The sequence below is a fragment of the Pogona vitticeps genome, chromosome 3 (genome assembly GCF_051106095.1).
Source record: "Pogona vitticeps strain Pit_001003342236 chromosome 3, PviZW2.1, whole genome shotgun sequence".
NCBI lineage: Eukaryota > Metazoa > Chordata > Lepidosauria > Squamata > Agamidae > Pogona > Pogona vitticeps.
In genome coordinates this window covers 265,157,436-265,179,281 of record NC_135785.1, presented here as the reverse complement: position 1 = coordinate 265,179,281, position 21,846 = coordinate 265,157,436, and the positions used below count along the sequence as shown (strand labels likewise).

The 21,846-nt window shown below is 53.1% G+C and overlaps 2 protein-coding genes across 5 annotated transcripts in view; one reads left to right on the top strand and one right to left on the bottom strand.

Annotated features, from left to right (window-relative positions):
• The first annotated feature begins 940 nt into the window (after nucleotides 1-940).
• IL18BP (interleukin 18 binding protein) lies at nucleotides 941-12,137 on the top strand. Its single transcript, XM_020791896.3, has 6 exons — nucleotides 941-1,556; nucleotides 4,184-4,252; nucleotides 6,225-6,284; nucleotides 7,179-7,308; nucleotides 9,951-10,143; nucleotides 11,809-12,137. Exons 1-5 carry the CDS (start codon nucleotides 1,526-1,528, stop codon nucleotides 10,126-10,128), a joined length of 468 nt encoding a protein of 155 aa, XP_020647555.3. The 5' UTR covers nucleotides 941-1,525; the 3' UTR covers nucleotides 10,129-10,143; nucleotides 11,809-12,137.
• An 830-nt stretch (nucleotides 12,138-12,967) lies between these two features.
• Nucleotides 12,968-21,846, bottom strand: part of NUMA1 (nuclear mitotic apparatus protein 1) — an 85,538-nt gene continuing 76,659 nt past the window's right edge. For all 4 annotated transcript variants that reach the window (XM_072993371.2, XM_072993370.2, XM_072993372.2 and 1 more), the window contains 5 exons: nucleotides 20,569-20,711; nucleotides 17,804-18,022; nucleotides 17,047-17,166; nucleotides 16,553-16,714; nucleotides 12,968-14,951 (listed from right to left, as the gene is read on the bottom strand). In XM_072993371.2, coding sequence (XP_072849472.2) covers nucleotides 14,916-14,951; nucleotides 16,553-16,714; nucleotides 17,047-17,166; nucleotides 17,804-18,022; nucleotides 20,569-20,711 — 680 coding nt within the window. In that variant the 3' untranslated portion in view covers nucleotides 12,968-14,915. The remainder of the gene's footprint in view (nucleotides 14,952-16,552; nucleotides 16,715-17,046; nucleotides 17,167-17,803; nucleotides 18,023-20,568; nucleotides 20,712-21,846) is intronic.

The following is a 21,846-nucleotide window of genomic DNA, read 5'->3' as shown; positions in this document are numbered from 1 at the left end:
TTTAAAAAATATTTTGTTGTTGTTGTTGTTGTTTAGTCGTTAAGTCATGTCCGACTCTTCGTGACCCCATGGACCAGAGCACATCAGGCTCTCCTATCTTCCACTGTTTCAAATTCATTCTGGTAGCTTCAATGATATTGTCCAGCCATCTCGTCTTCTGTCGTCCCCTTCTCTCCTCTTGCCATCACACTTTCCCAACATTAAGGTCTTTTCCAAGGAGTCTTTTCTTCTCATGAGATGGCCAAAGTACTGGAGCCTCAGCTTCAGGATCTGTCCTTCCAGTGAGCGAGCACTCAGGGTTGATTTCCTTTAGAATTGATAGGTTTGCTCTCCTTGCAGTCCAGGGAACTCTCAAGAGTCTCCTCCAGCACCACAATTCAAAGGCATCAATTCTTCGGTGGTCAGCTTTCTTTATGGTCCAGCTCTCACTTCCATCCATCGCTACTGGAAAAACCATAGCTTTGACTATTCAGACTTTTGTTGGCAAGGTGATGCCTCTGCTTTTTAGATGCTGTCAAGGTTTGTCATCGCTTTCCTCCCAAGAAGCAGGCGTCTTTTAATTTCGTGGCTGCTGTCTCCATCTGCAGTGATCGTGGAGCCCAAGAAAGTGAAATCTGTCACTGCCTCCATATCTTCCCCTTCTATTTCCCAGGACATGATGGGGCCAGTGGCCATGATCTTAGTTTTTTTGATGTTGAGCTTCAGACCATTTTTGGCACTCTCCTCTTTCATTCTCAGTTGTTTTAGTCACCAAAAAAGATCCCACGTGACAAAAAAATACGGACATAAAGATGTTTAGGGATCAGGAGCCTCAGGGAGACAAGGGGCCCCTCCAAGCATGGGAAGGTTTTTCTTTCCCTGCTTCTTGTCACTCACGGTCCTCTAAAAGCTGGCAAAGGAGACTCTTCCTGGCAGCTAAAACAAACAGGGGATCCTGGGGAAAAACCACCGAATTGCTGAATGGCTCGGGTGCCTCGTGGGCACTTGTCAAGCCTTTGACAGAACCAAGGCTAAACAGGCCAAAATCATCAGGGGAGCAACAGGGAGAAAAGCCAGAGAATGGAAGGCTACTTATTCGTTTCGAAACCCACCCCCAAAACCCGCTTCCCTGGTGAGGAGTGTAAATCGCCCTCAGATCCGCCCTCTGCCATCAACCCTCCTTGGTCTTCTTCTCAAAGGATTCCAAACCAGCCTCTTGTCCAGCTGCCGGTCCCGTCGCTCGTTGCTCCACCAAGCATCCTCATCTGGTTTCGAACCCAGACCTTCCTTGCACTTTCTCTTCCACTTGGAGGCTGCGCTTGCACTTCCATCTGCACAGGGGCGAGGGGAGGCTCGGTTTGATGTTCTGCTGACAGGTGATGTCCTCTCCATTTCTGGGAAACCCGTGGGCCCCTTTTGTGTATGGAGGAGTTTCCAGGCATGACTCAAATCATGACTTGAAAAAAAAACCAATAACCCACAGTCCCTATAAAACTCTTCCTTCCCTCCCAGCCATGTCACCCTCCCCGGCGAGAGGACAGAGAAGATGCAGCCGCCCCGTCCTCCTGCCAGCCCAGGTGAGGAAGCCCACCGCCAGCCCCGTCTGCGCCCCCTCCTGCCTGACACCCCCCCTTCCTTCGCAGCCTCTGCCCCTCGGCTTGGCCTTGCCCTGCTGTCTCTCGAAAGGATTGGGGTGTCAAAGAGAGACGGATCCAGACAAGGGGACCCTCGAAGCGGTGCCAGGGATGGGGAGCTGGTGGGAAGGGGGGGCAGAGGACAAGGGGTGGCCGGAGGAATCCAATCCAATCTCTGCCCAAGCATAGGGTTGCCAGATGTCAGGCAAAAGGAGGACATGTCCTCCTTTTTAACCTAATGTCCTCCGTCAGGCAGGCAAAGATAAAAACCTTTAAAATGTCAGGCTTTTGTATATTTTATGTTATAATTTTGGATGGGAGGGGGAGAAGTGGAGGGACCCCCTTCCCCCTGGCTTTCCCCGCCCCCACCTGCCCGCCCACCCCCAGTATTTTGAAATATAAAAGCCTCCATTGAATTTATTTTTAATTTTTAACATGACTGTTTCTTGGTCGGTTCACTAAGAGACATTTATTGGCAGCTATTGTAATAAAATTATATTGATTGTGGATTTAATCTGGAATGATTCAAATGAAACATTCAATATGTCCTCCTTTGTCCTCCTTTTCGTCTTTCTATGTCCTCCTTTTAGTACCCGTGTATCTGGCAACCCTACCCAAGCACCAGCACAGAGGCGGGGGGGGGGGCTGGCAAAGAATTGCGTAGCCACGCAATACACATTTTCTGATGTGAGAATAACATCTGCTCTCAGGTCTATCTTTGCTGTTTCCTCTGAATTCCAAACCTTTGGATTTAAGACAGTTGGGCTTGTTTTGTTTTGTTTTTAAAATGATTTTGGATAAGAGGCTGCTCACCATCTCAGGCTCTAAGAAGCCCTCGCTCCGTTTCTGGGGGCAAGCACTGCCCCCCCCAGGCCAGCAGTGTGGGGGGGGGAAAGAGCAAAGAAGGGGGTTCTCACAGCCGGAGGAAACGTCTCAGGCGCTCGATTGAGGAAAACCTGCTACGTATGAAGCCCAAGGCCAGGCTTCCTCCTCACCAGGCATTTTGGGATGGGCGCGGGCACCCGAATCAGCTGGACATGGAAACCAGACACGCAGGCTTGTAACAGGGATGGGGAGCCGGTGGCGCCAACTTAAAAACGGCCACTCCCAGGGAGGTGGTCCTGAGAGGGAGCCCTGCCTCCCAGGGGAAGCGCGGCCAGCTGGCTGAGGCTCTTCCGCCTCGGTGGAACTGGCCGGGAGGATTGCCCCTGTCGTGGCAAGCTTTTGGGGGGTCTGGCTGGCAAGGAAGGGGTGCAAGAAGGGGGGCGCCTCTTTCGGACAAGGACGAGGCTCCTTTTTTCGGACAAGGCTTGGAGTGTTGAGATCCTCAAGGGAGGCCTTCCTCCCCCTCCCGCCACCTTCACAAGCGGGTCCGATGGGGACAGGACGGGAGAGGGGCCTTCTCGGTGGCTGCTCCTTTAGACTCTGGAACTCCCTGCCCCTGGAGGCCAGGCTGGTCCCCATCTTGGCTCTCCTTCTGCAAGCACATAAACAGACCTTTCTGTTCCGGCGGGCTTTCCCTGAGTTGACTGGCTGCCTGAGTGGATGGATTGCGATGCCTTCCTGCTTTGCATGTGCTTGTAATATTGTTTTTTTGAACTGTTTGTCAGGGTGGTATTTTTTTTCCTTTTTAATATTTCTATGTGTACTTTTTTTGGGGGGGGGGGTTGTTTTGCTTTTCGTATTGCCTTTTAATGATGTAAGCTGCCTTGGGTCCCTTTCAGGGAAAAAGGCAGGATAAAAAAATATTTGAAATCATGGTGGTGTTAAGTGGTGCAGAGCCCCACTGGTGAACTGTTGGAGCGGTCACTTCCTGGCGGTGCTGAGGGCTCCCAGAAAAGGCCGTCTTGCACAGCCCTTGCCATGACGGGCGGCTTATTTTGCCCTTTTCTGTGGCAGAAGCAGGTCGGTCCAACCCCCAGCCCCAGCCCATGGTTTGAACATGCCAGCAAACGGATTTTCAGTGGCTTGCGCATCTAAGGGCCCCCCACCACCCGAGGCGGCCACAGTGGTGAGGAGCCACCTCCGGCCTCGGGGTCTCGGACGGAGGGTTGCTCTGCGAGTGTCCTCCTCCATGGGATGGGCAACACCTTCTCTTCTTCTTGGACCGAAGGTGGGGCCGTCCACTGGGGCTGGAGGCCGCTCTCTGCCAACCTCGCGGCTCCCTTTCTTCTCCTGTTTGGCGTGGTGTGAAACGTACTCCACACATGCCCCAAAGCACTCCTCTTGGGAATCACCACCAGCCTCCCCGGGATGGTTTGGGACTAAGATTTCAGCCCCCAGTCCTGCAAGACCCCATCACAGCCAGGGCCTGGGTCCTGCACTGCCGCACAGGTGTTCAACCACTTTTGAAAGACACACATAGTAAGGAGGTGTCTGCGCCTCTTGTGGCAGTCAGTTTCACCGGTTAATGACCTCCTGGTTGGAGGTTTGCGTAGGCAGACGCCCACCGTTTGAAGAGGGTCTCTCTTTCAGCCAGCAACCTCCTGCCTGTAGCAGTCAGCCTAGATGTGGCTCCACCCTGTAGACCACACTCTCTGTTCTCACTCTCTGCTCCGATCTACTCCCAGGTCTCCATCCCAACATGCACAGACTCCTTCTGGCTCTGCTCTGCAGCTCCACCTGCTTCCAAGGGACAGGTAAGGCCAAGAAGCCTCCCGAGGTTTGGCCCCTTTAAAGCTATATATTCCCCCCCCCCCCCGCCGCCGCCTTTATTCTCTCTCTTCCCTCCCTCTGGATTTTATACCCTTCCCGTGTGATGCGCTGTTATTATATTAAACTTTATTATTATTTTAAAGTCTCTCCCTATTGCATTGTTGACCCTTTTGTTGGTATTGTGGACAAGACGAGATGCGTGGAAGTCCATATGCCAATAAAATGAAGGCATGCCCACCCTGGGGGGGGGGGAGGATTTTCCTTAGCCTTTCTTGGAAGCCGTCGCCCGACCTCCATTCTGGGGTGCAGGGAACGGTTCCAGTCCCACAGCGAGTGCTTGATGGAGCTGCTGGGAGGCCTGGTCGGGTGCAGAAGAGTCGTCTCTGGCAAAACCAGGTTGGATGCACCCACCGGCCTCCTCCCCCCCACCGGCTTCTCCTTTGACCATGGATTTTTTGGGGCACCAACACAACCCATGTACAGATACCTTTGGGCTGAGCCAGCCAACCTGGGTGCTAAACGGGGCCACAGGGCAGAGACGGGAACCCGGGCTTCAAAACCCACTCACGCACCAAAACAAAGGCAAAGGCTGCCTGTCCACTGGGACCCCCCCCCCAGAATGGTCCTTCTTGTCCACCACGGGGCGCTGCAAATTCCTAGCACGCTATGGCAGCCCCATGAGCCGTGGATGCTGGACCATGTGGCTGGAGCCATGGGACATGATGAATTAGCACTCTGGCTCCCAGTGTGATCCATGGAGCCCTGCACGTAGGGTGTGTGTGTGTGTGTGAGTCCCTAGAGGTCCAGATGCATGGCTCAGAGTTGGGGTGAGCCACTTGGGTGGGTCCCTTTTGTGCCCCCCCCAGGACCTTGCCAGGCCCACTCAAACTATCTTAAGGGGGGGAGGGCTAGAAGTCCACTTCCAGTTTCAAAAAAATGAAAAGATTGCGGGTGGACGCCTCCTCTTTGGAGGTTTTAAAGCTGAGGCTGGACAGACTCAGTTCCTCCCTTGGCAGGGGGCTGGACTAGATGACCTTGGTGGTCCCTTCCAGCTACTTTACGATTCTAAGAAAAAAGGGTATTTAGGAGTGTTAAAAGGGGGACAGAGGCCCACCACTGCAACTTCTTCAAAATGAGAATGAGGGAGGGTTGCATACCCCTTCGCCCTCTTCACGGCGAAGAAGCACGGCGGCCGATACTGTTCATCCTTTAATGCCACCACCCTCCACTCCTCTCCCAGTTCTTCCAAGGGCCCAGCAAAGCAAGGAGCCTCGTTGCCGGCTTCTCCGGGCCTGTGAAAGTGTTCGTTACAGGCTCCTGGCAGCAGGAAGATCCCATGGGTGTGTGTGTGTTGGTCGGAGTGAGGCTGCCGATCCGTCCCTGGCCACCATACAAAGTGCTGGTTTTAACCTATACAGTAAAGCCCTAAATGGCCTGCACCCAAGCTATCTCAAAAACCACTGTCTTCGCTTATGTGCCTTCCAGGGTGTTAAGATCACCCAGGGAGGCATTTCTCTTGGTCTCACCATCTTCACAGATGCATCTGATGGGGACATAGATGAGGGCCTTCTCTGTCCCTGTATGCAGACGGTGGAACTCCCCCCCAATGGAGGCCGAGGTGGTCCCCTCTTGACTGTTCTTTCGCAAGCAGATAAAAGACCTTTCTCTTCAGACAAGCTTTCCCTGAATGACTGGCTGCCAGAGCGGTTTTTTAAAAAAAGAATTGTTGTGCCTTGTTATTTTTAAATGTGTTTGTGGTGTTGCTTTTGTTTACTCCGTTTTAGTGCGGTGTTTGTTTGATCCTTTTTAATTTTTTGTATACTTAACTGTCTTTAGCTTTTAAATATAGTCTTTTACTGATGTACGCCACCCTCTGTGTGTGTGTGTGTGCGGATCTAATTTTTAAATTTTCATTTTAAATTTCACATATATATATATGTGTGTATTGCTTTCCAGACTCTTCAGCGCACCGACTGCCCAACATCTCCTCTCCTCTCCTGTGCAGCCCCTTGTTTGGTGAGTCCAGCCTGCTTTCCACCCCCTTAGGAGTGAGGTGACCCAGTTGGCGACGTCGGGGAGGAAGAGGCCAAGCAGCCAAGTGCCGTCAACCCGTCCAGAGGATCCCCAGGGAACGGCTGGCAAAGACCGAGGGAGGCGGGTACGGCTAGTGGCCGTGGCTCCTTTTGCCAAGCTGAGAGGGAGAGCGCTTCGAGTGCTGCTTGGCCGACAGGTCAGGACCAGCCAGAAAGGGGGGGGGGTTTCCTGCCCCACCTTTAGAAAACCCGGGAGCAGCTCACTACAAATAACACAGCAGAGAAAAGATCAGATCCCTCCCCTCTACCATTGAAGCCGAGGAGAATTGCATGCGAATTCTGGCTTAGGGTGACCCTCGCCAGGGTTTTCTAGGTACAGCAAGGACTCAGAAGGGGTTTCCCCTTCCCTTCTCCTCGGGGGGGGGCACCTCCTGGGGTCGCGATGCCGCTTTGGCTCAAGGCCACCCAGGCTGGCTCTTCTCCCAGTGGGGAATCGAACCCCTGACCAACCTCCGGCTCCGCAGCCAGATAAGGAAGCCCAGTGGGGTACAGTATTTGTGCAAGGATGGTTGCCCTCCAGAACAACTCCCGTGTTTTATGGTGGCACCAGGAAGGATGGGGTATTTCCAAGCCCCACAACCAGATTCTGTGCCAGTGTCACTATTTTGAGGCGGGTGGAGCTGTTGGTGGAACGCAAGAGGAAGAATCGTGTCAGGGCATCAATGTGGAAACGGCCTTCGGTGGGGGCCACGGCTCCCGCCTGCTTCGTTTTCCTTCTGAAACCAGGCAGAGGGTCCGATCCCTTTCCGACATCCCACTTCCTGGTCTTAGCAAACTTCCCTTTGTGGGTGCCTTAACCCGTCTCTGTTCCCCTCAGGACAAAAGTTTTCCGTCCTATGCCAGGGACACTCTGCTCACCCAAGCAGCAGCCTCGTCTACTGGCTGGCCAACGAGACTTTTGTGGACGACCTGTACCCAGACGGAGCCGTGACCCAGAGGAGCACCAGGTGAGCCCATGCGGCACCGCCTCCCGGCAGGACCTTCCTTCCTTCCTTCCTTCCTTCCTTCCTTCCTTCCTTCCTTCCTTCCTTCCTTCCTTCCTTCCTTCCTTCCTTCCTTCCTTCCTTCCTTCCTTCCTTCCTTCCTTCCTTCCTTCCTTCCTTCCTTCCTTCCTTCCTTCCTTCCTTCCTTCCTTCCTTCCTTCCTTCCTTCCTTCCTTCCTTCCTTCCTTCCTTCCTTCCTTCCTTCCTTCCTTCCTTCCTTCCTTCCTTCCTTCCTTCCTTCCTTCCTTCCTTCCTTCCTTCCTTCCTTCCTTCCTTCCTTCCTTCCTTCCTTCCTTCCTTCCTTCCTTCCTTCCTTCCTTCCTTCCTTCCTTCCTTCCTTCCTTCCTTCCTTCCTTCCTTCCTTCCTTCCTTCCTTCCTTCCTTCCTTCCTTCCTTCCTTCCTTCCTTCCTTCCTTCCTTCCTTTAGGGCTTTGAAAGATTTCCGAAGAAAAAACCCCCTCCATGGCTGCTGATCGTTTTAAAATGCTGGTCTCCATCCCAAAGCGCAGGCACAGAAAAGGGCAATCCGAGGATGACCGCGAGGGGTATGTGTGTCTGCTTCCAATGGGGTTTGCAACCACCCTCTGTCAATGCTGAAATGGCAGGCAGCGGGTTTTTAAAAAGGCAGCTTTCCAAAAAAAGCAGCAGCACCCTGTCCCTCGCCTCAGGTGGTGTGAAAAGAGGTGCAGAAAGTCAACCTCCCAGGGTGGAAGCAGGGAAGATTTTCAGGAGGGCTGGCGTAGAACTGCTGGGATTGCTCAGTGGTCCGGCTGTAGAGGCCGAGGCTGGAGGGTTGGATTCTGTGCCTCCTTGACAGGGGCTGGACTCGAGGATCCAGGGGTCCCGGCCAGCTTTATTTATTTATTTATTTATTTATTTGATTTTTACCCCGCCCCTCTAGACCATGTCTACTCGGGGCGGCTTACAAAATAAAACAAAACAGTATAAAAATATATAAAATCATAAAATTACATATTTCAATTTAAAACAATTAATTTAAAGAGAGGATTACCAAGATGGAATAGCCAAAAAAGAGAGAGAAACAGAGAAAAAGACTTAATTGACTGGAGGGAAGGTCTTCTTGAATAACCAAGTTTTTAACTGGCTTTTAAAAACCCCCAGCGAGGGTGCCAGCCGAATTTCTGTTGGGAGGGCATTCCACAGCCGAGGGGCCACCGCCAAGAAGGCCCGGTTTCTTGTTTTTTCCTTCCGGGCCTCTCTCGGCGTCAGACCCCTCAGCCGCCCCTGCTGGCTATATCGGGTGATCCGGGTAGATCTGGGTGGGAGAAGACGATCTGCCAAATATTGAGGTCCCAAACCGTTTAGGGCTTTATAAGTGATCATTAGCACTTTGAAGTCAATGCGGAAACGGATGGGCAACCAGTGCAAAGCAGCCAGGGTGGGGGAGATATGCTGGTGTTTTCTCACCCCACTAAGGAGCCTGGCTGCTGCATTCTGGACCATCTGAATGCAGTTCTAAGATGATGATGATGATTCCCCACAACAGGCAGAAATTCACATTTATGCCAGAGTGAATGAATGAGATACACCAGGAAGCTGAAGAGGGATGGCTCATTTTGCAACCTTTTCAGAATCCTAGAATCATGGAGCGGGGAAGGGTCCTTGAAGGCCATCCAGTCCAACCCCCCTGCTCAAGGCAGGAATCTCAATCAAAGGAGATCCGACAAGTTCTTTTTCTCTTTTTCTCTTGAAGGCCTCCGTTGTTGGAGCATTCAACACCTCTTGAGGTCGTAGGTTCTTGCTGACAATCTGATTTTTTAAAGTGCAAAGTACACTGTTCGCTGCCCAAACGTCCCTTCTGGGACACGTGTTCAGCCACCACTTGGGCTGAGTTGAAAGCAACCGTGGCTACAAAAGCAGCCTTGTTTTGCACACCCTAAAACCAAATCCACCCCCTCCAAATCCTTCACGTCGGTTCCCTGAATCCACCATGGGGCAGCCGCTCCGTTCTTCACCAACATTACATGAAAATCAAAACAATATATATATATATATCTTTAGTAGAATGTATGCTTTGAATCTCTTCAAAAAAGAGGTACTGAGATCTCTTTGAGCAGAAGGGCCAGATAACTTATTACCTTTGTTTAGACTGGAAAAGAAGAAGTGTCAGGCTGATGGCGGGGGGGGGGGAATGATGCCCCTTCTATATGGACTGCCCACCTTGTGCCTCTGTATTGGCAGAAAAGCAGGGCGTAAGCCAAACAGAGCAAGGCATACCTTAACTGGGCAACCTTACATCCAATGCCTCTGCAGCTCACAAATATGTATGTCCAATCAAACTTGGAATATCTTTCAGCCAGCACAAAGCTCCTTGTCGTTGTTTTGCTATCGCAGGCGTACCCAGTTACCTTTCTTCCCCCCCCCACCTGCCATAAAGAGCCCAGAGCTGCCCCTTGAGTCAAGTGGCTGGCAAAGGGAGGCTCCGTTTCCCAGCCCTCCACTGCCACGAAAATGATGCCAAGGACCTCCCGGAGCTTCCAAGGGCTGCTCTCTCTCACTCACCGCCGCGCCCCAGCCCTCCTTCCCCCCTCCACGTAGCCCTGCTCGCCCTCTCCAGCGGCTGGTCTCCTCTGCTTCCCCCACAGGGAGAGCCTCAAGTGCGCTGGGCGCCTGCTCCTGCAGCGGAAGCTGATCTTCCGTGCCTTCTCAGAGAAGGACTTGCAAACGCGCTTTCAGTGCACCATCCTGGATCCGGCCGGCGCAGTCCGGAAGGCGATCACCTGGCAGATGAAGAGTAAAAAAGGAGCGCCAGGAGACTGTTGAGCAGAGCCCGGCTGGGTAAGTAAGGCCCCCTATTTGGGGAAATGCTGGAGAAGGCGGAGAAGCAGCCCCTGCCAAGCTGCAGAGCCATCCCTTTTAGAGAACAATGGGGTAAACCTCTGGGTACTGCCTGGGAAGGTGGCCCACCCATGGCCGGCTTGGCTTGGCCCCCAACGTCCACGCCCCTTCCCGTCTGCCAAACAGCATTCCTCCTCAATGGAACAGAACCAAGCCGTGGGGACCAGCTGGACCCCCTCCCCGCCCCCCGCCCCCCGCAGCCGTGTCTCCCTGACCAAGGGCAGCCGGGGCTGAGAAAGCTACCCTGCCTGGGGGCCTCTTGAATGCCTGGGAGGAGGAAGATCCTGCTAGGTTGCCCATGTTTTTGCCCAGGTTTGCTTTCCGTTAGGCTTCCCCCGCCTCTGCTCAGGCCCCCCAAAACCAGGAGTTCTGGCTGTGAGCTTGGACAGAAGGACACCCAGACACAGGCAAACAGACAGACACCCAGCCAGCCAGCCCTGCATCTCGTTCTGGCTCTGCAAGCAGCGGGGCTGGGCGACCCCTCGCTTCCTCCTCCTCCTCCTCAGCCCTCTTCCAGTACATCACGCCCGCAAAGGCTTCACTGTGTTAGTAGTTTGTGGCATCGTTGAGACCTTGCCCGATGAAATGCCTCCAGACTCTCCTCCACCTTCCACCCCCACCCCTCAGACTAATATATGGACAGACACAGGCAGGCGGGCAGTATTCTGCAGGGTTTAGTCTGACACACACATACACAGGGTGAGCTTCCATGGCCGAGCAGGGGATTAAAAGCCAGGCCTCCAGAGTCCCTAGGCGGTCACTCTGTCCACTACACTGCACTGGGTACCCCTTAATGACCCGGCCGTTGTGGGAAACCGGAGCCCTTGATCGTGCAGAGAGCCTACACACAAGCAACCACCTCTTGCCTTCAAGCTCATCCGCTGTTGGGGGAATGGCACAAGGAGTGATGGAGGGCAAGGCTGGGCCCTTTTAAGCGAGCCGATGAAACCTGCTTTGGTGGCTGTAGGTTTTTCGGGCTGTTTGGCCATGTCCTGGAGCCCAGTGGGATTTTTCGTTCCTCTGCAAGCATCATATCAAGCAAACCTCCCGGGGATTTGGTTGTGATGCAGCTGTTTTTCTCTCTGTTCAGGTTATCAGTTGTTTATAGAGGAATTTCCCAGTTTGGGTTATGAATGAACCCTATGGTTGTTGTAGGTTTTTCGGGCTATTTGGCCATGTTCTGGAGGTTTTTCTTCCTAATGGTTCGCATCTCTGTGGTTGGTATCTTCAGAGAACAGGAGTTAGAACTCATCTGTGTTCTGGTGCCATGTGTGGGATAGTTGAGTATCTGTAGCTGTGGATCAGTTTTTTGTCCTTTTCAGGAGATTGGGCGATTATGGTGATCAGGGTGTTTTTTGTTATGGGTGTGTTATGATAATGGGGGGGGGGCAATGATCTGTCACGGTGATTGATGGATGTCGTTAGCTAATCTTGTGTGCAGTGATTACACCCATAACAAAAAAAAACAAAACACCCTGATCACCATAACCCCCCAATCTCCTGAAAAAGAGCAGCCAACCCCCAGGGACCTGGCATTCACAGCTGCCCAGCAGTGGCTCAAGGAGCAATAAGCATTTTTTCTTCTTTTTCTTCACTTCATTAAAGGCTGGGGTGCCACCAGGAGCAGCCGCCGCTAAGTAACAAATGAACCTTCCAAGGTCCACGAAGGGCATTCTCAACCACCACCGGGACCACCACCATTCCTCCCTGGGGGCCTCCGCTTTCTTCAGTCTTGCAAGCAGCCTCCACTCTCCTCCTGATCACATTTGGGAGCAAACGTTGCCTCTCCAGGAAGGAGGGAAACAGAGGATTGTCCTGGTGGGGAAACAATTTCAGGAGATGCCAGCCCTATGGTTGTAAACTCCACACCAGGCTTCAAACACCATGCAAAGCTATTTCAAATAAATCTGCTTATGCCCCTACTTGGAAAAACACGGGACAGCTGTATGTGATTTTTCTATGCTTTTCCCTATTTATCTCTCCCTCTTAGCATTTTTAAAATTGAGAAACCTTAATGCTACCAAAACGACAGAAGGCCTCGCCGGCCTCCTGGTGGAAGAGTGTGTGTTTGGCCAACCAGTGTTGCCTTCCACCCTCCTACCCTCAGTGGACATACTCCTCCTGCACGCCGTTTTGGCCCTCTAGCTTGAACAACGGCAGGTCCCCCAATGTCACAACCTTCTTTGATAGACAGGGAAGGGGCTCGATCACCCTGGCTCTCCTTTGATCCAGCCTTCCTAGGTTCAGTGCCCAGGTCTTAGCCAGCAGGGTCTGGGAAAGAAAGACCCACCTTGGCCTGCAACTGGGAGGAGGAGGAGGAGCAACTAAGAGGCGGCCAGGACAAGAGAGTGAGTTTTTAGACCTGTGCAGATCTGGTCCCGTTGTTCACACCACAGCGACGAGGAGCAATTCCACCTGCTTTACTTCAGTTCCTGGATGTGTCCGAATAAATCACATTTTGGGCGGGTGGGTGGAAGCGCAAACCGTGGGAACTCAGAAAAGGCCCTCTGCATGGGATCAGAGGCATTGTCTTCTTCCTCCTGGCACCAGCTTGCCCAGCACTGGCTCCCAGGTTTTCTAAATACGCTCCAGGACAAATCCTGTCCGTGTTCAGCCTTCCTCCGTATTTCATCCTGCCTGCAATCTCACTCCCTGCTCCCCCAGGGATAAGCTCCACCGAGCCTCTGGACGCTTCCTTTTGGGTAAGCAAGCAAAGGACTGGAGAGTGTGGGAGCACCACAGAGAAAAAACAGTCAATGCACCGTTGGGAGAAAAATACCATTTATTTACAAGTAGAAACATTATTTAAAATGACACATTTGATTTCTAATCTCTCTACAAAGGCGAATGAATATTAGAGAGCTGCAAGTGGAGGGCAAATTCAGGACGTGTCCCCCCCCCCTTTCGTCCAGCCCAGGAACCAACTCACCAGGGCCACTCACTCAAGGAGCCAACCCCACCACCGGCCACCTCCTTACCGACTCCACACGTTGGTACTGACCCCAAAGCTAGGCAAAGAACCCACCTGCCAGGCAGGTCCCTCCTGCTTGCTCTGCCGCTTCCTTCCTGCCACATGCTGGAGGATGCGGCACTGAGGCGGCCAGCTGGTCTCTGGGGGCCTCCAGAAAACGGGAGAACAGAGCCCCACATGGATCGGAAGGAGGGGACTGCTCTGTTGTGATGCTGAGTGGGATGCTCTCCCGCACCAGCCCCACTGAAATGAAGGAGTGCCGTGCTAGGTTGAGAGTGTGGCTCCAAAGAGCTCTTGTTCATTTCAAGGGGGAGCTTCCTCCTGGAGTGGGCCCTTCCCCTGGAAGAGGAGCGCCCACTTTCAGCCAGTCCTTTCCAGGCCCTGGGGGAAGGGGGGAAACTCCCCCTCCAACAGCCATGAAGCCCTTGCTCCCTCCCTTCAAGAGGAACACCACACTGAAGGCTCCCCCACCGCAGCGCCTACAGAGTACAATACAAAGCAACACAGCTATGGAAAGCCTGCAAAATAAAGGGAGGGGAGGTGTATGCCCAGCCTGAACAAAGTAGGTCCTTCTGCCCACTCACCCCCATCAGAAAGAAGTCTTTAAGACGTCCGCCTCTGTCCCCTTCCAAAACCACTCGGAGATCCTCTAGCCACTACCGTCCTGCGAAAAAGCCACACACACACACACACACCCCTCGGGCAAAGCCAGTCCAGCTCTCAAAGAAGGTGGTGGGGAAGCGTGTGCAGGAGAAGCTCCGGGGCCCTGCAGGGATCCGGCCTCAGGCTCCTGGTGGCAAAGGGGCGCAGCGAACGCTCTTGGGCCTCTGCCAGAACCCTTCCCTTCTCCAGCTCTGGATGGACGGCTGGGGCCCCAACCACCAAGGAGTCTGGAAAGGGGCCGCTTTGCCCCCGGAACCTTCTTGCAAAGGGAAGAATGTACACGAGAGGGGAGGGGGCAGGAGCGGGGAGGGGCAGCGCAGCAGCTGGGCAGCCTCCAAGAGCTCTTCTGTACTCTGTGGGGCCGGCGGCTCAGGTTGCCCGAGGCTCCCTGAGCCAGCAAGAAGGGACCAGAAGTGGAAAGCTGAGCTTCGGAAGCGGAGGAGTCGCCCCCACAGAGCCTAAAGCCAGAGGGAGGTGGACGCGCCAGCACGGAAGCAGAACCTCCCCTTCCTGCAGGAACACCTCCCCATCCACCCGCCCACCGCCCCCAATCCCTTCTTGGTTTGGTCAGTGTGGCAGGCGTTTCTGCCACCCGCTGAGGCTCACCGCTACCTGGGGAGGCTGGACTGCGGAATCTGGACAGTTTGAGCAGAGGCCGATTCAAGGCTGGAGCATGGAATGGTTGGGGGGTTTGCCCCCTTTCACCAGCAAAAATAACCAGCACATACACACTGCAATCGAGGAGGGGGAACGCGCCCCTCCACCTGCTCATTCCTCCATCTGAACAGGTTTGCTGCCTCACACACAGGGTGATCATGCATGCGGGCGGGTGGGCAGGCGGGCGGAGGGGGACAGATAAGGTGTCACCGCACCCAGTGGCATCCTAACAATTTCCTCTTCTTCTTTTAAACATGGGCATCCTCTGACTCCTGGGGAGAGCTGGAAGGGGAGACGACAGGAGGTGGTGCGGTTGCTGGCAACTTAGCTGGTGGCAGAGGCAGGGCAGCGCTGGCACCTTGCACCCTTTCCTCTGGGGAGACACAGAAGATGGGGGTCTTTTCCATCAGAACAAACCATGTCAGAACTTTGTGTTCCTCAGCGACCTGGAGTTTGCCTGTGAGAACAGAACAGAACAAACAAAAATAAGCATCAAGAGCTGAGCCACCCCGTAGGGCTCCTGCTGGGGAGTCGGGCGGCCCACTGGCAGGCAGAGGAAGAAGTCTCTTCATGCCCACAGGGCACATCCTCCGCATCTGGGGGCGGGGGAATCGCCTCTGCTAGCCCCACAGCAAGGAGGCGGCCTCAGCCACGGGTACGAGGGGGCCTTCCCGCAGCTCCCGCCCAACTCCTTCCATGAGGCTGGCCTGAGAAACCGTTACGGAGGATTGTGCTAGGTAGGTAGGAAGGTAAGAAGGAAGGTAGGAGGCCACCTGCAGGAGCCTCCAAAGCCTGCCACCCGATGCCTCCGCCTCGCTTTACGGCACGAAGTGCTCAAGGAAGCAGGCAAAACCTCCTTCCGACACCCCATTTCTGCACTCCTGGGGCCTGCCTGAGGCTCCCTTAGCTAGCATAAGGACGTAATAAGTACCCTGCATAATTAACTTGTAAACCGCTCAGAGAGTGCTTTAAGTGCTATGGGATGATAGATAAACCATGTGCTTTACTTTGGTTTGTTAATATGTGTTTGTTTTTTTAAAATGAGATATTTTATACTGGGTTTCTTAATTTGTTGTTTTATATACACTGTGAGCCATTTTGGGGCTTCATGGAAAGAAAAGCAGCATCGAAAACTCAAAACACATACAAAATCCAAGAAAAGCCCAGGAGGAGCTCACAGCTTCCCCCCCTCTCCCCGAACTGAATCATGCACCTCCAAGAACTGTTTGTCTCAAACGGTTTTATTTATTAATATAGTAATTAATTAAACAAACAAATGCAATGACATGAAACGGGTGGTGGGGGGGGAAGAGAGGCTGTGTTTAATGTTTAGAACGGGACAGATGGAAAGCCTGAGCATTATTTTTGAGACAAACGGTTCTTGGAGGTGCATGATTCAGTTTGGGGAGCGGGGAAAGATGTCAGCTCCTCCTGGACTTAGCTTCGACTTTTATGTTTTTATTTTTCGATGGCACTACACTGGGAACATTCAGGCAGATTCAGTGAGATGAGTCCATAAAAACAAGAAGGACATACGCAGCCGCCTGCGTCTTCCCTTCCCGGCGCTCTAAGCTCACGCTGAGAAGGATGAAAGGGTGGGATGGGGAGATTCCCGGCACCCTGGGGGAAAGGCAGCCTTGCCTCTTCTGAACAGCCCTTGCCACGAACCTGGACCAAAAGCAACCCCCCCCCTTAATCCATGCTGTCTCCCTGTCTGCAGAAGCTTGTGGGATTCCTCCTGCCAGCAGTGGCGTTTGTTCACTGGCTCTTCTGGCAAACAGCCACTGTGTTTATAGGAAGGAGTATGAGTGCTAAGTTTCCATGATTTCTTGGCTGTTTCACGATGATGTATGTAACCTAAGCACTCTAAGACACGCGGCCCTTTCTTTATCGAAAGAGGAAGGGAGGGAAGGTGCTGAAGTCGCCTCCTCCTCCTCCTCCTCCTGTGCGCAGGGACAGCCGAACGCATTCCCTTAGCACCCGTCGGTTGCAGCACGCACGACAGGGTTCCCGTAGCGCAGCCCACGGCACCTTGCAGGCCCACTCCCACACCCCTACCTTGCCCTTGGGAGACACAGATGTCCTGGGGGATCTCCGGGTCCCTCCTCGGGGCGAGTTCTTCGGAGTCACTTTGCGGTTCACCCCACGGCGCAGAAGGCTGTTGCCCAGTTTCTTCGGTGTATTCAGAATGCTGAAGGCCAGTGACTGGCGCCTGTCTGTCTGCAGGAGGAAAGGAGGAAGGATCACTTGGGGGTTTCGATGCTTCCTCAGCCCTTCCGCCCTCTCGGCCTCCCCAGGCGAGGGAACCCCCTGAACATCTAATGTTCCCTGTGTGTTTGTAAACTGTCCCTCCAGGGGCACACGGTTACTGGTGCACAGCCCATCCTCACGGCATCTGCTGAGGCTCAGCGAACCTGTCTCCAGGTGATGATGCCTTTACGTGCCGTTCCCGAGGTCTCCTGCCCACAGCACCATGACAGCTTTAACTCGGCAAAGCTTCCGATGCCCCAGAGCCCCCGGTGAGGACGGCAGGCTCGGTGCGCTCCTCTCACCTGTTTGTCAGCTGCCGGGGCTTTGGCCTTCTTGCCTCCGGCGTGGGCGCTGTGCTTGCGTTCCTCGGCCCGCCCTTTGGGGGTCTGTGGCCGTGGGAAACAGCTGGCAGATTTCTTGGACTGGAGGGAGGAAACAAGAGGTTGGGGTCTGGAAGAAGAACTCGGGGGGGGGGGGTTGCGCCCCTGGACAAAAGCTCTGTGGTCCAAGGAGAGCAGCCGCTCCAAGAACACAAGCAGCCCTGCCCCCACCCCCACCAAACCTTCAGGGGCCGCGGAGAGGGAGAAAACCAAGAAGAAGCAAGGCTGGAACACAGAAGGGAAAGGCTCCTTTCTCAGGATGGCCGCCCCAAGTCAGAAACATGTCAACACCAGGAGATGCAAGAGGCCTCCTGCAATGCCTGCCCCTTTGAGGGAAGGTCATCTTTTCTCCTTCCAAGCCCTACAGAAGTCTTCTGACGGGACCACTGCCAAGATGGGACCTCTCTATGGCTTTGTGGGACCTCTCTATGGCTTTGTGCTGGCTTTGTGGATTGCCCCAATGATCCAAAAGCTGGGCATGCATTTAGCGGAAGGATGAGCAGCAAATGGGGGAAAGAGCAGCATCTGGCTCCTCACAAGAAGAAGTCAGCCAAACGGAGCTACCACTGACAGGACACAGGTATGTTCGCCCCAGCCACCCCAAGCCGATCCGTGATGCGTCTCAGAGCCTTCCCCCTCGCGCTGCCGGGCGTCTTCAAAACACCACAGAGCTGCCCACCTCGGGGGTCCCGGGGCCGTGCTGGGATTCATCTGAGAGGCGCTTCCTCTGCTGTCGGGTGGCAACCCCTCCTGCTGCCCAAGTGGAACTGAGGGTGCTGCGGCGGGTGGTCGGGCCCTCGGCAATCTGAGAAGGCAGCATGCTGGCACGCCGGAGGGTCTCCTTCGGGTCGCCAGTCATCATCTCCTCGTCTGTGATGGTTGTGAGTGACTGGGAAGGCTTGCAAAGCAAAGAGGGAAGAGGAGGAGGGGGGGTCTCTTTAGAAATGGGCCTTCCACATAAAAAGAGGAATGCAGGAGAGAGACGGCGAGCCAGGCCTGCCACCCACCCCCAGGGAAGCTTCTCAGTCTCAGACAGGTCAGCCCACACGGCTTAGGGTGGAAAGGCTGGTCCCAGGGCACAGACTTAACCAGCGCCCACAACAGCCTCGTCAGCTTATCCCATGGATGCTGCCGGCTTGGGAGGCTGCCCTGTTTGGAATGGTTTGGCCAAGACTGAGGCAAGCCAGTGGAGGTGAGGAAGCAGCACCAGGAGGGGGGGGGGAGAGACGGAAAACCAACTGATCCCCTTCTTGCATTCCAACTGATGGGCACAGCTGTATATAAAGCTTGACGTCCCTGGCTGGTGTAACTCTGCCGTTCCTAATTCTCAAAGACAACCAGTCCTTCCATGACTACTGTGGCCTGGGATGGGTTGGCAGCGAGTGGGAAATGTTTACGCACAGGGTGGATTGTATTCTCCAAGGCTTTCACAGTCAGGATCCGATGGTTGTTGTAAGTTTTTCGGGCTACTACTATGACATAGTATCCCAATTCACCAAGGTACTGATAAAGGACACTCTGACACTCATCCAGCAGATCTTTCTAGAAGACATCAAGACCCTTTTCCAAAACTGCCTAATGAACAGCTACTTTCAGTGGGATAATGACTTCTATGAACGGACAGATGGAGTGGCCATGGGGAGCCCCCTCAGCCCGGTTATGGCAAACTTCTATATGGACCATTTCAAAAAACAGGCCCTGATTTCGGCACCCTTCACACCCACAGTCTGGTTCCGATACGTGGATGACACCTTCGCAACACAGTGAAGAAAACTTGGAAGAATTTCTAAACCATCTCAAATATACAATTCCCCATGGAAAAAGAAATAGAGGGCCAACTCCCTTTCTTAGATATCATGGTCATACGCAAAACTGACCTCCTACTGGGACACAAGGCCTACAGAAAACCCACCCACACAGATTGGTACCTACACAAAAAACTCCAACCACCACCCACGTCAAAAAAGAGGCATAATCAAAACACTGATAGACCGTGCAAATCGGAACTATGAAGCTCAATTTCTCAGCACCGAACTCACCCATCTGAAGTGGGCCCTACAGGCAAATGGCTATTCCAAGAATGAAATTACAAGAGCCATCAAACCGAGAAAACAACACCGAACTGAAGAAGAAAAACAGCCACCCACAAATATTTTCTGCCATATATCAAAGGGGTCACGGAAACTTTTGAAAAAACACAACCTACAAACAGTATTCAGGCCCATCACAAAAATTCAACAAATGTCACGGTCAGCAAAGGACAAAAGGGACCCCATCACCACTGCAGGGGTATACCAATACCTTGGTTGTGGCCAGGTATATATTGGAACCACAAAACGCAGCATTCCCACCAGAATCAAAGAACATGAGAGACACTGCAGACTAAAACAACCAGAAAAATTGGCAGTAGCTGAACATGACCTGAAACAAGCTGGGCATGAAATCCTATTTCAAAACACAGAAGTACTGGACAATACCAGCAATCATTATGTTAAGTCTGCACAGGGAAGCCACTGAAATCCACAAACATCAGCACAGCTTCAACCAAAAAGAAGAAAGTCTAAAACTCAACAAAGCCTGGCTCTCAGCACTGAAAAATACAGCCTGCAAAAAGGTCAATGAACTCTACCCAGCCACAAAGACCGGTGATCACTGTACACAAGACTAGCTAACGACAACCATCAATCACAGTGACAGATCACCTCCCCCCTTGTCACAACCATACACCCATAACAAAAAACACCCTGATCACCATAATCACCCAATCTCCTGAAAAGGACAAAAAGCTGATCCCACAGCTACAAATACTCAGCTATCCCACACACGACACCAGAACAGAGAGTTTTAACTCCTATCCTCTGAAGATGCCAGCTAGAGACTGGCGAAACATTAGGAAGAAAAAGCTCCAGAACATGGCCAAACAGCCCGAAAAACCTACAACATCCATAGGGTTAATTCACAACCAAAACTGGAAAATTCCTCTATAAACAACTGATAACCTGAACAGAGAGAAAAGCAGCTGTATCACAACCAAATCCCGGGGAGGCTTGCTTGATATGATGCTCACAGAATAATGAAAAATCCCACTGGGCTGAAGTCGCCTTGAATGGGAAGGAGAAAGGCTGCTTTGAAGCCCCCCCAGTGTATTTTTAAAAATGCCTTTGTTACTGATTGTTTCTCACAGGCTAAACATCAGCCTCGAAAGCCCCAAGGTTGAATAAAAGTAACACGTCCAGGCAATGAGATGCCACTGCAGTCATTGCAAGAATGCTGATGGTCTTGAGGAATCAGAGGCCTCAGATCAGCTGACTACCCCCAAATGTCACTCTCTTCCCTCCCTGCTTCTCCTTTACATTAAGATTCCCTGGAAACCTCTATCTGGTCACTGTGGGATGCTTGTTCCAACCTAGAAAGGGGCTCAGTGCACGTGTGTTGTGCTCTCACCCTGGACTCCAGTGGGTAGCAGGTCTTCAAATGAGGGGGGCACACTCGGTTGCGCTGCTGGAGCTCGGCAATGCGGTTCCAGTCATCCAGCGGTTCAGGCTCATCCTGGCACGTTCCCGTGTAGAAGCTGCTGCTGCGGCGCCCTGGGAAGGAGAAAAACAGGCAGACGAGACTCAGCCTTGGTCCTCCTCTAGGGGGCAAGGCCAAACCCTCGCACCCGCATCGCCCTAGGTGCCTCTCTCCACTGCACAGGACAACCAATTCACAGTGGGCTGCAAAGGCAGGCTTCCTGGGGCCCCCAACAGTGTTTGGCTAGGTGGAGGCCACAGTGGGGGGGGGAGAAGGGGGGCTGCCGTGCCTGCTTTCCAGAAGAGCAAAGGTGCGTCCTTTAATTAATTAATTAGATTTATATCCTGCCCATCTGGTCTGGTCGACCACTCTGGGAGGCTTCCAATAAGGTGTATACGATAAAACATAAGAATTTTACAAACAGTCCATAACACATACAATAATAAAACAAATCATAAATGAAAGAAAATATAAAGAAAGAATTAAATATTGACAGGAGGGAGGGCCTGAACATACAACCATGTTTTTAGTTGACTCTCGAAAGTGCCCAGCGTAGGGGCCGCACGAATAACCGGAGGAAGGTTATTCCAGAGACGAGGAGCCACCGCTGAGAAGGCCCGGTTTCGTGTCCTTTCCTTCTGGGCCTCCCTCAGCGTTAGGCTCCTCAGCCTCACCTCCTGGCTCATGCGGGTGATCCGAGTAGATCTAGTTGGGAGCAGGCGTTCCGCCAAGTATCGGGGTCCTAAACAGTTTAGGGCCTTATATGTAAACATTAACACTTTGAAGTCAATGTGGAAACGGATGGGCAGCCAGTGCAGCATGGCCAGAGTAGGAGAGATATGTTGGTATTTTCTCACTCCAGTAAGGAGTCTGGCCACTGCATTCTGCACCACCTGAAGTTTCCGCGTCAGCTTCAAAGGCAGCCCCACGTAGAGCGTGTTACAGTGGTCTAATCTAGAGATTACGAGCGCATGTACTAAGGTAGTGAGCGCCCCTGTGTCTAGGTAAGGTCACAGCCGGGCAATCTGCCAAAGGTGGAAAAAGGCGGTGCGGACTACTGACGACACCTGTGTTTCCATGGTGAGCGTCGGGTCCAGGTGTACCCCCAGGCTGCGGACCCTTCGTGGCCAGGGTCACACACCCCCAAACGAGAGAGAGTCACCCAAGCCGCCAGCCACAGGGCCACCCACCCTCAGAACTTCCGTCTTG